General features: G+C 46.8%; 5 protein-coding genes across 5 annotated transcripts; 3 read left to right on the top strand and 2 right to left on the bottom strand.

The window, feature by feature from the left end:
• Nucleotides 1-339: 339 nt before the first annotated feature.
• Nucleotides 340-3770, top strand: PAAG_01201 (WD repeat-containing protein; the record flags this gene model as incomplete). Its single annotated transcript, XM_015844267.1, has 6 exons — nucleotides 340-564; nucleotides 661-786; nucleotides 893-1024; nucleotides 1086-1640; nucleotides 1696-1882; nucleotides 1933-3770. The coding sequence occupies 6 exons, from the start codon at nucleotides 340-342 to the stop codon at nucleotides 3768-3770; spliced, it is 3063 nt and encodes a 1020-aa protein (XP_015701048.1).
• A 554-nt stretch (nucleotides 3771-4324) lies between these two features.
• Nucleotides 4325-7664, bottom strand: PAAG_01200 (hypothetical protein; the record flags this gene model as incomplete). Its single annotated transcript, XM_002797295.2, has 2 exons — nucleotides 4325-5797; nucleotides 5862-7664. 2 exons carry the CDS (start codon nucleotides 7662-7664, stop codon nucleotides 4325-4327), a joined length of 3276 nt encoding a protein of 1091 aa, XP_002797341.2.
• Nucleotides 7665-11827: 4163 nt separating this feature from the next.
• Nucleotides 11828-13656, bottom strand: PAAG_01199 (hypothetical protein; the record flags this gene model as incomplete). The annotated part of the gene is made up of 2 exons (XM_002797294.2): nucleotides 11828-13504; nucleotides 13582-13656. 2 exons carry the CDS (start codon nucleotides 13654-13656, stop codon nucleotides 11828-11830), a joined length of 1752 nt encoding a protein of 583 aa, XP_002797340.2.
• A 1408-nt stretch (nucleotides 13657-15064) lies between these two features.
• PAAG_11239 (hypothetical protein) lies at nucleotides 15065-15346 on the top strand (the record flags this gene model as incomplete). Its single annotated transcript, XM_015846920.1, has 1 exon — nucleotides 15065-15346. The coding sequence occupies one exon, from the start codon at nucleotides 15065-15067 to the stop codon at nucleotides 15344-15346; it is 282 nt and encodes a 93-aa protein (XP_015703527.1).
• A 58-nt stretch (nucleotides 15347-15404) lies between these two features.
• On the top strand, nucleotides 15405-16229 carry PAAG_11238 (hypothetical protein; the record flags this gene model as incomplete). The annotated part of the gene is made up of 5 exons (XM_002797292.2): nucleotides 15405-15476; nucleotides 15602-15624; nucleotides 15745-15831; nucleotides 15912-15993; nucleotides 16053-16229. 5 exons carry the CDS (start codon nucleotides 15405-15407, stop codon nucleotides 16227-16229), a joined length of 441 nt encoding a protein of 146 aa, XP_002797338.2.
• Between the last annotated feature and the right edge of the window lie 269 nt (nucleotides 16230-16498).

Here is a 16498-nt window from a genome sequence, read left to right as displayed (position 1 = left end):
TCCCAAAATAATACTCGTTATGCTGTTGTCCTGGGGTAAAATATTGGGAACATTTTTGTTGTTGAAAATGGCACTGCGACAGAAATATGTTCACATTTTACTTCCCCAGAAAATGCTCTGTTTTCATGGTTGTTCCAGGCTAGGGAGGCACACGGAAACTTCGCCTCCTCCCAGTTGAACATCGACAATACCCAACTCGTCCACCATCATCTACTGAATATGCCATCGTTATGATATGTGATTGACGGTGGAAAATTAAAATGCCCTCTTCCATTGCCCTACACTGCTTAGTAATGAGCCCTATTTTTGCCCCTTGGATGCCCGCTGACAACAGGCGTCATGGATGATTCAGACTTCGATGGCCCCTCTGATATTGAGTTAGAGTTGGACAGGCGGCCCCAATTCCAGCCTCAGCATAGTTACTGCAACGGCGAAACTCCTCCTGATGCTCAATTAAACAAACCATGTGCTGTGGGCCACCGGGTGCAGGCCGTTCGCTCCGTTCTTGCCTTGGTCATCGACGAGGAGTGCGTTTTTGCTGGTCTGCAAGGCGGCGATATTGTTGTATGCTTAACCCCTATAAATTATCCCAATGTCCAATATGTGATGCGCGCAGATGGCTAACGTCAAGACACATATTTATGTGCCTGATATGTCCAGGCTTGGTCACTTGAGACTTATGAACTGATTCTTTCAGTCAAAGCCCACCAGGAAAGCGTACTGGGCTTGTATCTATCTGACGACGGAAGCTTGCTTTTCTCGAGTGGTGGTGACTCCGTTGTTAATGTATGTCGTCATGTCATATTCTTCCTCTCTTCCTGGCTCTCATGCTCATCTTGAGTGTGAATTTCGACGACCATGTATGCAGGATTTGGAAGCTAATACTATTAAGGTCTGGTCAACGAGGACGTTCGAACGCCTCTATTCAATTTACTCGCACCACGATGTGGGCGATATTTTCACTGCGGTTTACTCAACTAAACTGAAAACTGTTTATTGCGGTGCTCAAAATACGAGCATTCAAGTACGACTCCAGAGCCCTTGCAATAGTGTTGGTATCATATGACTAATCCTCAAGTCGACAGTGGTGTGATGTCCAACTGGAGGCTCATCCGACCCCGCCGGCTGGAGTGCATCCGTCAAGCAGGAGACATCGATTTTTCGATTCCAAGGGTCCCGGTGGCACTGTGACCCTAAACCCTGATGTTAGCGAAGCAGCTGCAAAGCTTGGCCATGGTGGTCAAACTCTCACTTTCAAACGAGACCACCACAAACCATATGCCCACAATGGCTATATATATTGTATGCTTTTAATCCGAGGCCTAGAGGAGTGGGCAAATGGCGACGAAGTCCTCTTAACTGGCTCGGGAGATGGATCAGTCAAGCTCTGGGAGCTTGGCAATGGTCCAGATGGTTCTCCGCTTGAGCTGGCTGAGTTTAAGAATGGCAGTGATTCTGTACTGTCTATTGCGGTTGACGGTGCATTTCTTTACTGTGGACTTTCAGGAGGCGCAGTTTACATTTGGAACCTGGATTCTCGTCAGATCATCAGGAAGCTCACAGCCCACAGCGGAGACCTTTGGGCGATTGATGTTGTCGGAGGCATTACTATTACTGGTGACTCCTCTGGTGTGATTAGAGTATGTATGCCCTTCTCTATATGAATTAACGTTTCCTATTAACCGTCGATCGTAGAAATTCAACTCTAGATTTGAAGAGATCGGCTCATGGGTTGCTCACGAAGGAACTATGCTGGCATCAGCCGCAGGTGTTTTCGACGATAGGCGTATCTATGCCACTGGTGGCAATGATAACACCGTAGCCATCTGGGATTTAACGGAACACCCGCAAGATTCCCGTGAGGCCCCTGCAATTGGCAACGGTAAGCAAATATCATGCCCACAGTCATAACCGCCCACTAAACTTCTTTAGATGAGATGGTCAATAGCCTGGCAAAATTTGTTTCCTTTAAAACAATATCTTCGAGACCTAAGTTTGCCGGAGAATGCAACCAGGGCGCGGCTTTTCTCCGTCGTCACTGCAATTACCTGGGAGCTCATACCAAACTTTTGGGCACGGGACCAGATACGAACCCGATTGTCTTTGCAAGATTCGATGCCGTTTCAAAGTCTTCGACTAGCAAGACTCTATTATTTTACGGCCATTATGATGTTGTTGGTGCAGATACCAATCATCTGAAATGGAATAGCGATCCATTCCAACTCACCTCTGTCAATGGGTTTTTGTATGGTAGGGGTGTATCAGATAACAAGGGTCCGGTCCTCGCAGCTCTGTATGCGGCCGCTGAATTAAGCCAGAAGAAAGCCTTAAGTTGCAATGTCGTTTTCTTGATTGAAGGCGAAGAAGAATCTGGTTCCCAGGGATTTGCCAATACAGTTAAGAAACACAAGGACTTGATTGGGAATGTTGACTGGATTCTCTTGGCAAACAGCTACTGGCTAGATGACCACATTCCGTGCCTGACCTACGGCCTAAGAGGTGTGGTCCATGCCAATTTTGTCGTGACAAGCAGTAATCCAGATTTGCACAGCGGTATCGATGGCAGTTCCCTTCTTGACGAACCATTGAAGGACCTAACGATGCTGCTGGGCATTATTGTTGGTGCGAAAGGGAAAATAAATATACCAGGATTCCACGACCCAGTTTTACCCCTGACAGAGGCGGAAAAGGAACGATACGACGCAATTGCTGAAGCCCTACTTCCTCATCATCCAGAGATTGAAGATAGTGAATCATTTACTGATTCTCTAATGCATCGTTGGCGTGAGCCTTCACTCACAATCCATCGCGTCGAAGTCCCAGGCTGCCAAAATACGTCGACGACTATCTCGCGAAAAGCACGAGCCACACTTTCCGTCCGCCTCGTACCAAACCAAGACGCAGGCAAGGTGGCGGCCGACCTGACAGAATTCGCACAGGCCCAATTTGCAAAATTTGACTCCCAAAACACCCTCACAGTCGAAATAACGGGTAAAGCGGACCCCTGGCTAGGAGATCCAGAGAATGATATTTTCAAATCGCTCTCCCGTGCCGTAACTGCAGCCTGGTCGTCTGCCAAAGGAGAACGGCACTACAACTACCCGCCGGTCAACATTCCAAACCAGTTGTCCCGGCGTGAACTTCTCCACACAAACTCGACAGATAGCATGGCTTCGCGGTTCGATCGGATTACCTCCTCTTCCTCCTCAGCACCCAAAACCAGTTCGGGACACAGACTTTCCACTTCTGCTGTTCCGACCTCTTCGACCCTCGCTCACGGCCCCGACTTACCAAGTGCAAACCTTCCTAGTAGACCACGCGCGTTCTGCAGACATGGTGCATCCTCATCCACTTGTGAAATCAGTTCCGCAGCGGCAGTCGTGGCAGCAGGAGGGTCAATGTGTTATCGCCACCCCCAAGTTCCACAACATTCCCACACACGAACCTCTACATCGACATCTCAGCCCCCATTAGCTCAGCCCCGCTCTTGCCAAGTGGTTAAACCAATTTACATTCGTGAGGGCGGTTCGATTCCAACAATCCGCTATTTGGAGAAAGCATTCAACGCCCCCGCGGCCCATTTACCCTGTGGCCAGGCCAGCGATCATGCGCATTTGGATAATGAGCGATTAAGGGTTGAGAATTTGTACAAGAGTAGGGAGATTATTAGCAGAGTGTTTAGGGATTTGGGGAGGGATGATGAGAGTGCCGTAGTTGAGGATGAGGGGAGTGAGAGTGATAGAGAGCCTGAGGAAGATTTGGAGGAGTAAACCAGGAGGCACTCCGTAGAAGGATGAATGGATTGTAGTCGGTGGCAAATGGACGAGATATGGGTATTGTTTATTCCTCGAAGTAGCCGATATCGTGTATTGATGTATTGATAGGCTTTTTTTACCTTCTCCTTCTCATGTTCCTTGTCTTTGGCCCTCGTTTCTTTGATTGCTCCTTTCCACTACGTTCGCTGGTTCCTTGTCTATAATAGCCGTCCATATCATTTATATTCTAATGGCACACGCGTGGAACAAAAAACAGCAGACTGAAACGCATTGCCAGGACCCTTCAGCAACACATGTGAGGAAAATATAAATTTAGAAAGAGGACAAACACCATAAAGCTCATAGCATATCACACTTCCCTGAATTGGGCGCAAAACGAGAAGATTGTTCCAATGGCGCAAACCTCTAGTAAAATAAAACTACAATACAATGCCATACGTACATACATTGAAGCATGTTGTCAAACTCCAAGCCAATAATACACATGCAATAGCACAGAAAGGGCGTATCCACATTCCCAACACCATTTGAAAAGCAAATGAAGATTCTCACCAAATCCTCTTAGCAGCCATTTCATACCTCATGACCCCTTCAATACCGTCACTGCCTCCGGCATTAGACTTACAAACCCTATCCCTCTCCTCTCTCTCCCTCAATCGTCTCGCTCCATCGGGATCGTCCGCGTAAATCCACCTTCTCCGATCCTCACCGACCTCCACAGCACCCCAACCACCAACGCGGCGAGCACCCTCAACGATGTCGGGGTTTGGAGCTTTAGCTTGGGAATGTGACACAGCCGTGGTGGATTGAGTTGCTGTTGGTTTGGAGGCAGAGAATGAATTTGTGACGGCAGATGTGGTTGAAGATACAGGCCCGCGTTCTCGCAATTTCATTTTCTTGTAGCGGGAGCGGGCATAGCTGAGGAGTATTATGCCGAGGACGAGCTTTGAGAAGAGGAGGGTAAGGTATAAAAGGAGAATAAGGATGGTGGTGAAGATGGGTATGAAAGTCACGGGTGATAGCGTTGCATGGGAAATCAGGGTTTGGAATAAGGGAGAGATTTTGGTGAGGGAGAAAGCGGTTTCGAGTGGCTGAAATGGGAATAAGAGCGAGGGTGAAGGAGAAGGTGATGGGGAGTAATGGTCATGGATTGATGTTAGGGAGGTTGTGTTTGATGGCGGGAGGAAGGGCTGTGTTTGTGGGAGCCATGAGGTCAGAAACATCTGGTATGTCTGGACCGACACACGGAAGAAAAGGCAGGCCAGAGGTATAACGGGAAGACCTAGTCGACGGTTGAGATTTTGATCTGCAAAGGCATTTGTGTAGTAGTCCTTGGCGAGGACATCAAGGAAACGACCGTACATGGAAGGGCGGGTGTTATTGAATTTGTTGATATATGCATGTTTTAGCCAGTCGACAATCATCTCAGAGCCCAGAACTACCAGGAACGGTCCAAGGACATGTGGGAGAAGTGAATTCACTTTGCTAAGCGAAGAAAGTATAGATGATGGGAGGATGGTGAAAGCCTGTGGAAGAATGGATGACGCCGTTCTAGGTGGTGTTACGAAAGATGTATTGTTTGGACTTGTGGATGGACTGTTGCTGGCGAACAAACTCAAACCGCTGCCAGAGCTGAAGATACCAGTTTCAACAATATTTCGAGATGCAATGATGGTAAGCATTAGCCAAAGTTGAAACCGTTCAACAACGTCAGCACAAGTTAGTTGAAAGAGATTTTCCTTTTCGAATTTTTTGAAGACCGTTGACTTAATTTCCACGAATTGGTTTGACAATAGCAAAGTAATCAGGGCATTTGAGTACGAGTTCACTGCTACATTAAGGGTCATCACTTGGTAGAATAGTGCCGTGGAATGGATAACTGTATATATAAGCGCAATGATAAACAGCCAGAGTGGACGTAGTATCTTGCTGCGGCCGTCTGGTTTCCTCTCGAGAGCTTCTCGTGAAAACAGACATTCAAGGACGTCTTGGCCAATGGCCGACAACAACCTATCACCGACCTGTAGATATGTGTATTAGACTAGAAAGCATAAAAAGGAACGATCGGGCAGTTCGAAAACATACTTCGAGTACATTGTAAATAACGTAAAGTTTAATTGCAGCCTGTCCGCGAATCCAATGATACATCCGACTGGCATCGAAATACATTAAAACCAGGCATGTAAATATCATCAAGAGGCCCTTCAAAATGTCTGCCTTGTGGTCCGGTAACAGAGTTGAAGGAATGGATCTATTCCTACGGTGTCTCCGACTAACGGATGCCCGATTTCTTCTGTCATTTCCGGACGCCCGATTCTTAGTGTCATCGTCAAGGAATGGATTGTCTATTCCGATAGTTGGAGGAATATCAACGCTTGATTGTGAGTGACCAGAGTCCTCTTTAGCCTTTTGATCGTACCAGCTCACGCCAGTAGCTGATGCAGCCTGGTGTCTCCGCCGCCATACCCTTGCAATCCCGGCAATAATAAACCCGCAAATGTACTGAGCTTCAGCTCCAACATTGACAACCCAGGATTGTAGAAGAATAAATATGGACTTGAAAAATCGTAACGGAAGAATCGTAAAATAATAAAGCCATGCATCGATACACGCTAGTGTACCAAAAATTAGAACATGTTCCAGAGCCGGGGGAAGAAGGAAGAAATTTTGTAAACGCTCAAGCTTCGCTTGAGATGACTCATAGGGAAAATCATTCTTGGCGGAGCGGTGGATGTATAAGGGCGAAGGTCGGTCAGAAGCTAATTCTAGCTGGAGATATGTGGGAATGGAGAAAGGAGGAAGTGGAATAGATTGGGGAACTGGGGACGGTAGCGGGTCAGCTATGGATGCCGAGTTTTGGCGATTTTTAGCCATATCAAGCGGGTCAGGCTTGGGACGGGAGGACCACGACTTAGCCAATCTATCGCCACTTGCTGAGAATCGCCGTCTTTGAGGGGTATCTGGGACCGATCCAGCTAGTGTTGAGTAAGTCCTGCGCCTGGTCGGGGATGGAGGAGGCATCTGATGTGCGGACCCAAGAAATTCGCGTGGATCCTCAAGATGGGAATTCCTTCCAAGATTCAGTTTGCGCCTTGGAGACCTTATTCTTCTCGAAGATTCGTTCGCAACTAATCTATCTACTTGTAGATCCAGAGCTCCAACAGCCTTTCGTGAATCCGAGGATGCATATGGATGCAATGCCGGTTGCCATCGATATCGTTCTGGGGAAGCGGAATGGAGCGTAAGAGATTCGGGAGAAGAAGTGAGTTCATGAATTTTCGCAGGAGATAGTTTAAGAATTTTATTCTTTTCACGATCCCGGGTCGAGGGCGATTGCCGCTGTGAATCAATCCGCTTCAAAGAAGACGCCGTTTCTACGTTGGCGACTTGTTCGGATTGAACAGCGGGCTTTTCCCCTAGGACAAGGGTAGATACCGTTTCCACGTTTCCGTCAGGATTCTCCATACAACTTCCTAAGGTTGGTGTAGGACCAACCGAAATTGGTTTCAACTGTACCGTTTCAGCTCCCTGGTCCTTCGTGTCCAGAACAGGTGTAGGAATAGCTTGCGGTTCGGTGCCATTTTGCAGGGCCGGACTTTTGTCTTCCGAGTTCTGAACATTCCGCATACCATTATCTTCCATACGCAGCACATCCATCTCTTCAGGACTTTGACCATTGACAACCTCAGCAACCAGCCCTTTTAAGTTGGTCATCTTTACTGTTGGATCTATATCGGTGTTATTTCCTTTCGATCCCGCATGGACAGCCAAGGGCTCTTCACTACAATTTCTTTCGGAAGCGATATCGCCAGCATTACTATCAGCCATCAAACTGTCACCGCTCCGTCCAGAAATTGTAGGGGAAGCAATGCCATTGGTCGTATCCATAACGATTCCTCCTTTTAAACTGATATCGCTACCGTCATCGTAATCAAGGATCCGGAGTCTTCCCGCTCTCACTTACACTGGGCAGTACAGATGCGGGATAATCCCCCGGCTGTGAAGCAGCGGCATCAGCCGTACGGATCGATATGTGTGCTGTATATAACTGGTTTACCCTGTAGCCCGTTTTATCTTCTGTTGTTGGCTACTTTTGGTAAGTCGGCTTGGTTTGAGAAGCTCGATCTTGATGTGAGTAGAGGCGAGCTGTCCTGAAGTTGCGGTGGCGTAGTAGTTGACTTGGGGCTCCCCAGATAAGAAACAACGTCGAAGCAAAAGACTCAAACGCTAACTAATTATCATGCGTGTGTATGTTTAGGAGAGTTTTTGACGTTCTTATAGAGGTTGAGAAGTGTTTCGACGTCAGCAGATTGCGAAAAAGATAAAAGGTCAATCAATGGTTAAGCTGAGGGAAGCTCATGCTTAGTCATCCGGAGCAATCGAGATCAGAGAAGTTGAAATCTAAACTATGCTATAAACCAACCACCAAACCCTAACATAGACATATCCCACTCGCGTCTTCTATATGCTCTTGATAGCAGTGATTTTATCGTATTTCTCAACTAACTCTCATCCTAACCTACCCCTAACCCTGGTGTTGAGGTCGGGTGAGGTTGATTAGAGATGATGTATTTGTGTTTATATTCGATGGGGATGATGGAGTTGATCATGGTTTTAAAATTATAGTTAGGTCTCTCAAACCACATTCAACTTTTTGAAACCACGAAACCTCCGCTTTGATAGTATTTATCGAGTGTTCGTTCATGAAACAGCCTTATTGAGGCCATCTTCGTTGGGTTACTAACTTTTATTTATCTGAAAGCAACTGACATGTAGGATCTGATGGATGAGGTGGTGTTAACCCTCCTCACGACCACATCAGCGGGAATTAACCACCACAGGCATTTCTGTCAACACTCCGGATGACATGCAGCTTATTAGATACAGCGCGAGCTTCAATCAGAGTTCCCATCACACAAATGTCATTATGAACCTTCTGTCACCTATCTATCTGACCGCCGTGATCGACATTATGTCGCGTTGAACTGGTTCGAAGGGAGGGTTTTGCCTCCCATCCCCCAGATGATAGAGACCTGCTGACTAGCTGGGCAATTATCAAGCTGAATATGGAAGATACGTTCCAGAATTAATCGTCCTATAATAATGGCTAGAGCTGTTTTTTTCACAGGACTGATTGTAGACAAGCTTTCTGACTTTGCCTCACATGAATATCTATAGAGGTTTTATCTATGGTCCGCTGAAATCGGCTCGCAACACAATTCGACCATCTTCAACAGTCAGTGAGAATATCGCAGAGTTTTTATACCTCATTTTTGAATCTCAACTCTAGTCTGTTCTTCCCGGATGGAGTGTTCAGGGATATGTTTTTCGAAGTGACTACCGGAATGTCCATAAACACCGACGGTTTGTTGAAATATTCCAAAAACCTTGCTCGGTGCATATCCGTCGAACTACGGGTCAAATCCAGTTCTCTGAGAGCTATCCATTTTCTTTTCAACCCAGGTCGAGTTAAGAGGACCGCCCTATCGTGACTAACCAAGCGCATTAGGGTGAATTAGAACACAGGTTCCTGGTGTTCTGGTTCCCTAGTTGACAACGTTGATATATTCAGCAGCATTGATGACTTGCCCCTTCACCGTTTTGCTTTCACCACCAGGACTCTGCATGCACATCTCAGGTTCCCCTTTTTCACGGAGACTGGCTCTGCGATCGTCTCCTGACGAACTCAGTTTCATTTGTCGATTCTCCTAATACAATTGAACCGAATTGTCAGTTGCTTCTTGACTACCCCCGCCAAATCTATTTTTGTCTCCTTTACTAAGAAAGTCACAAGAAACTCATAAAGGCCTTGCCACAATCTAAGAAACGGCAACTGGACACGAAGCGTCACGATTTGAATAAATATGTGGGTCGGTATTGGAATTTCTTTCACAAATTTGATCTTCAAATTCCAGTTTTCTGAGCATGGCGGGCGGTTATTTGTTACAACTCTCTTTCCCCGGACTCAACTCACAGATATATCCCCCTCTGGCGTCCTGCCACGTGGATGGATCTTTCAAGTAACCACAAAACCTTGATTTAGAAGCTCTGAGAGGGTCCATTTCACACCACTGATGCCAACTATTGTATTATAGATTTCTCTGGTTAGGCTGGAACGCTCACATCTGCAGATTGTCTACGGCTGAAAAGTGGTACATCACGATTCTTGCCCCCGCCCATGCTTCGGAAGAGGTAAAAGGCTATCCTAGAATTCGTCGGACGGAACTTTTCTTATACTCTTTCACAACACAGATGCTATGTCATCACCTGTCATTCCGCCAAACCAACAAACCATCAAACTACTTCTCTCATTCATTTTAATTTTTTTTGCTCCTGTGGGCCGGTTTCATGGCGAGAATTAAGAAGGCCAGGTTCACAACTTTACGACACAACACTACCTACAGGGATATATGGCCAAGAGAAAGCATCATTGTAAAGAGTATAATGTAGGCAGTATCTTACTAGATGGCTCGTAGCACTCTCTTCTCACCGGAGCAAAATGCACACTCCATTTCAGCTAAGAATGGATGACCAAGACTACACAGCTCTTCTACAGAATCAAAATCCATAGAGATGGAATGAAAATTTTGAAACTACGCATCCTTATTATCCAACGGACTTGAGAGCAATTTTACCTACTTTATAAAAGGACCCATATATTTTCACGGAATTTGTCAGCTGGGTCTGTTCCGTGGAATGTGGGTCTAAACGGCGGGACCTGTAGATCTTGGCGCTAACTTCAACCCATGCATGTAATTCCGCATCTAATGGGCTCTCGGAGTGTCAGTCTGAGTCTCCATTCATTTCTGGTTTGGTACCAGAAGTGCAAATTGGCATTCACAAACGTGGGCTCGCTCATGTGGATGTTTCAATGCGAATGGAGTCTCCACAATGCAGTTGGCTCAGTGAAATTCCTCTGAGCTTGGCTGCAATTTGCACAGGACATATTTGCTAATAACTTCATCATGGAGCTCAGCTTCAAAAAGTGTCCTAAGACTCTAGAGACAGCAGTTGAGCAGGGAATGGATATGTCTAATCTGCAGGACATTCAGGTAGTCATGGTGACTCCATTATATTTCTCAATCTCTCCCTGACACTTCATATATACACTAAGAGTAGATTGTATAGAAGTAGAACCGCGAAGTAGTTAAAGAGGGGCAAACAAAACCACGTTAACGGCAAGGGTATCCGAGATAAAACCTAAAATGAACAATGAGTGATGCACCTGCCAGGATGTAGGTAGGTAATAATTGGTGCAGTCTGGATCATAGGGGTTGAGATTACGTATGTTGCTTGCTAAAAGAAAATAGAAACGGAAAATTGTAGGAAAGGGATATATTTGTTAACTTTACATGTCTGTCGGTGCTTTGACTGTGTTGATGGAGGAAAAATGAATACTGTAAGAAATCGCGTCTACACACACAAAAAAAAAAAAAAAAAAAAAAAGGAGCAGAAGGAGAGTAGCTAAAACCGGAATCGAAATTTGTCAAGGGGAAGGCAGAAAACACAGGCAAAAGAAGAAGCAAATAAATATAAATATCCTGCCCGAGAAAAATGGTATAGTTGAAAGGGGTATTACGGTTCATTTTTTGTTCATGATGGCAGAGTGTAAGATATCCAGCTTGCTTTTCCGCGTTACTAAATGGTCGTGGCATATAGGTTTCGGAGAATGAGAGTGTTGTAAGATGTAGCCGTGATGTGGAAATAGGGAGGATGTTGGAGGGGGATGTGTGTAGGGACCATGGCTTTGAGAAGTGCGAGGACATATAGCACAGAGGGTGATGGCGTAGCATAGTTCGCTGTATGCAAATGGGTGTGAGCCAACGTAAAGCTGACAGAATATTTCCATGCAGATTTCTCGACCGTGTCACGATGGAAGTAAGAAAATAAAAAGTTGGGGTGGTGATGGGGGAACATAGGAGAATTTCGTAGCAGGTGTGTGAGGTGAGTCTCCCAAAGTAAACAAAATATGCTACATGCGCACAATGCGTCAATTGAACGATCGATCAATCCATTGAATAAACATCTAAGCCATCAACCATTGATATTTCTTAAACTCCACCATAAGTCGGTCGATTCTGCTGTGGCGGCGCCGTACCCGATCGCTGCAGCCGTGATCGATCAGGGACAGACCTATTCCCATCCCTACTGCCATTCCGATATCCGGTTGACGGAGAAGTCGTCGCCGGACGAGCAAAATTTCGGAACGGTTGTTGGACGGGGGGAAGAGGAAGAGGTAGGTCAGGAGTACCTTGGTTTGGGGGAGCGGGGCTTCGTCGGGCGGAATTAGTTGAAAAGTGTTGATAGTCGTTGGAACTATTGCTGCTGCTGAGGTTGTTGGAAGGGAGGCGTGGCGTGTATGCTCTCGCCGGCGTTGGGAACTGGGAACGATCCACTGGTGAGCGTCGATCACTGATAGCTGGCATTGCTGGTAAGAAGGAGAACTGTTGTTCGTTGAGGGTAGATGATGAATCTAGGGCAGCAGGTGAGTGGTGTTCGTGGGGTCTTGGGCCGGCCATGAGTGACAGGGGCATTCCGTGAGTATCGATTGGGTCAAGAGTTGGAGGTCCACTTTGGTTATAACGTGGTTCGTTGGTATAGCCGAGAACTCCTCCACTCTTCACTAGTGGTACGTTGTCATCTGAGAGGCGAGAAATGTGATTGCTGCCCATGGACAGGTCCTCATTGGACCAGTTAAGCTCGGGCAGGGTTGGTTGGCGGTAAGAATTGGGGCCTGCCGTTGGAGGGAGTGAATATGGTGGGAGGGTCGTGAGAGTGGTCTGTCGTGATAGGGTCGGCATCTCTGGAGGTTTGTCTGAGGATGCTTGACGGAAAGTAGGCAGGGTTGGTTGTCGCTTGAAAGAGCCAATTCCAAGTTCAGAGTCAGAAAGTTGGCGATCTTGCAGCACGACGTCTTTAGCCAAAACCTTGTCAACCTTCTCCTTGACGATTCGCTCGAATCGGATGTTGATCTTACGACGGCAGTAGGCGGTAAGGGAGCCGTCCTCGGAGGGTATATGATGCCACAAAAAGAGAAGGTAGAGAATGCATGAAACGAATAGACTTAGAATCGAAACCACCCAGATAACAAGGGTAAAAAACATCGCAGATAGAACCACTGCTTGGCGCTGATCCTTATCAGCCAGGGTTCGAACGTTGAAAAAGAATTGCGCTACGGGGGATATGCCTTTCGGGGGAGCGTGCTCTCCTCGGAGGATCAGATCTGATTCCATAACAGAGTAAAGAATTGTCGCATTGATAAATTGGCGGGGCCCTTCCGCGATAACAACTCGCGTCCATGCTTCAAAGTTGAAGTACGTAAAAAGGGCGACGTAATCGGCGCCTTTCTTACTCTTGGTGAGTGCGTAAAAGACCAAGAAACGACGCCAGCCACGACCGTTTTCTCCCATGCGGATACTTTGAATTCTGACAGCCAGAGGGTCCAGATAGCTCTGGGCAACGCCGCCTTGTTTGATAACACGCACCGCACGGATCCACCGGCATACCAGGAGAACGAATGATAGCATAATACATCCAGAGAAGATCCATTTTGAGATGTGTCTTGGGATTAATTGTTCTCGCTCAGTCGACCAACGATTAAATGCGATCAAGTTAACAGCAGTGAAAGTATCGACACCGTATACGGCAATTGATATAAAGACTGAGACCCAAAGAATGAAATACGAAAACTGAGTAAAACACGACGTTGACTTGAAGTCTGATAGATTCTACGAGAGGCGTTGCAGTCAGTTATAAAGCAACATCTAACAGATATGATTTAAACCTTGGAGGGGGGGTAACCCACAATGTATTCCCACTTCTGTTCCGCTCGCATATGCCCCCAGTATTCTTCCTTTCTTGAAGACGTACAACAACCCATTGCTTGTGAAGAACTTGGGATGTGTTCGATAACTGATTTTTGAGAGATTTAATAAGCGATTGTAACCGAGTTCAACCAGGAACTCCGGCTAAATGTACACTGAATAGTTTCGGTAAAGGCGACAGCAAGGACAGTGGGTAGATAGCGATCGCCTTCGGTCCAGCCGGTCCCAGAGGGAAGAGGAAATAAGCAAGGGCAGGTATTACGAGGTGGATGTCTCGTGGTCAAATGAGTGTGGTAGAGAAAATCGATGTACAGCGCGATTGGGGATAACTACGCGCGACCGCTGAGAAGAGGGGTTGAGAGGGCAGGTGCGTCACATCGCAGTTGGAAAGATGGAGGTGTTAACAGTCGCGACAACTATTTATGAATTGAGCACATGAAGAGGGGCGCGCGACGACAGAATCCAAAATGAACGGGTGGATTGAGTCGGGGGCCGTCAAGATCGATGATAGAAGGAATGAGATTCCCGCAATGGAGTTGGTGAAGGAATGGGCGGACAGGTGAATTGTCCCGTGAAACGGTGGTTGGGAGGAGTTGAAATGTGTGTGTGTGTGTGTGTGTGTGTGTGTGTGTTGCGGGTTTATATAAATAATGCGGGATTAACTGCTAGCAGTTGGGTGATGCACAATGAATGCCAAGCCAGGGGGTGGTGGATGCAACGCCCTGTCCAACATCGGATCTGGGGGCCTCTTTAAAACATCTGGCCAACTGTCATCCAGAGAAAACACCCCAAAGCAGAATCGTGGAGATGAAGTCGACAGAGAAGAAAAAGAGAAAAAAGGAGAAACAAAAAGGACGCATGAAAGAAATAAGCAGACAAGAGGGAGAAATGAAGTGGCTGACTAACATCGACATCCATGCTCTCTTCTCTCTCTTCTTTCCTTGCAACCTGTTGGGAGTTCGTTCTGTTGTGCCTTCCCTTGCCTTGAAACTGTGTGTGGCCTTCGACCTTGGCACTTGGGTTCAGCCAATCACAGCGCCCCGATGTTGAAGCACTTCCTGTAGCAGAAAAGGGTCGATCCCCTTGGAAGCTAGATCCGATGCAGTTTAGTGGGATGCACCTTGGACCCAATATGGCTAGCGTCCAGCTCTCCCTCGTCTAACCAAGGTTAGTTAGTTTTAGTTACAGAGATCGAACCGCTGAGTCAGCTCTCAATCTCGAAGGTTAACTAACTAGTTCGTTATGTTATTCGGGATGGCGACGAACGGCGGCGACGGAGTTCATAACAGAGTGCAGTTTTCTGGGCAATGGCTACGGTGGAATTGAAGAAGACCTTGTACAATGCTTATTCTGTTGAATGGCCCTAGGTGTGGAGTTGTCTCAGGCAAATATTCAGAAGAACCAACTGCCGTTTTTTGATGATGGTCGACAAGATATGGGCCCCAAGCAGCAACAGCCAATAAAATGCTCACTACTACGGAGTATTATGGCCCACAGGCATGTTGGATGTATCCACCGGAGAAAGTCTCCACTCCCTCTCAGTCAGTCGACACAGGAAATCCGCCTTGTTCCTCAACTCGAGTGCATTTCCTTGTAATTGTCAATTTCAATGTGGATCAAATTTGGCAAAGTTATCACAACTCGACGCTAAAACCCGCTGACCTTGAATCCGTTGCAGGTGCAGCACTTATCCTCCTGCCGGAACAAGGTACTAAAATTGTATCAAGCCGCTCGTCCGCGTTATGAATGGAGGATCATTTGCGGAAAAGAATCCTCTCAGAACTATTGAACAATAGCGCTGACCATGTCATCTCGAGTCCTAAAATTCCCAATAATGACGCTGAACAAAGCTTGTAAAGTTAAGTCTGAATATCAGGTAGGTGTTCATTAATCGCTTGAAAATGATATTGTTTCAGAAAGTCTCTAGAGAACCAGGCCTGAAGACTCTTATCATACAACTGAGTGGCGGCGTGTGTTGACTGGCGAATTACGTCAATCAAGGAGAAAAGGCATGGACAAAACCTGTCCCCTCAAATGAGGAACAACACAACCAAAAAAAAAAAAAAAAAAAAAAAAAAAAAAAAAAAAAAAGTGGACGACAGCCAAATATTACCCCACAGTGCAAGTTGACTGCTTCTGTCCAGCCCCGGGGAGGGGACGCTTACCAGAAAAATCCTCAATCACGGCCTTCTGACATCTGCCTCCGGACTCGGAATCTCGGACTCGGTCGGGTAAACAATTGTGGACAGCTTACTTTCCGCTTGAAACATTTGGCGGATCGTTCAAACTGTTTGCCAACGTGATCACTCAGCCAGCGCCTTGAGCCCATGCGGCAATGCAAGATAGGTCATAACTCCGCTGGAGAAGTGACTCTCCGCTCTTGTCGTAAAGGTGTAGCACACCAATTTCAGCAAATAGCTCCCTGGAATTTGTGGCGAACTGGGATAGCCAGCACCGCATCCTGTGCTTTAGCTTTTTGGAAGGTATCGCTTTCGTGGAACCCGAGGACAACGGTGTGGGCGGCCTCGTGAAAAATTCAAAACTATCAGGACAATCGCCGAAGACCATGACCACATTCGAGGGCTTTACAACGAGAGCACCAAACCTTCCCGCGACGGCAATCAGGTGAGGAAGGATTACTTCGCAGCGCTGGAGGAATGCGACCGAACCTTGTCAACATTTTTGCCACCATTTCGTTTATAGCACAACCTCAGCGTGTAGAGAGCCAACAGTGCAACAGCCAAAGGTCCTGGGGTTGGAAAATTTTCTAAACCGGGAGGTTGGGGGGGAGGGGGCGAAAGTAACATTATAAACACTGAGATCATCTGTGTCGACTTTCTTTATTATAAAGACTCTCACACCCCACATGTGGTCCGTGGGAAGTCCTCGGATAACTAT

Source organism: Paracoccidioides lutzii (assembly GCF_000150705.2).
Source record: "Paracoccidioides lutzii Pb01 unplaced genomic scaffold supercont2.2, whole genome shotgun sequence".
In the NCBI taxonomy this organism is placed as follows: Eukaryota; Fungi; Ascomycota; class Eurotiomycetes; order Onygenales; family Ajellomycetaceae; genus Paracoccidioides; species Paracoccidioides lutzii.
Note: the sequence above shows the minus strand (reverse complement) of the source record. Positions and strands in the feature narration are given on the sequence as shown.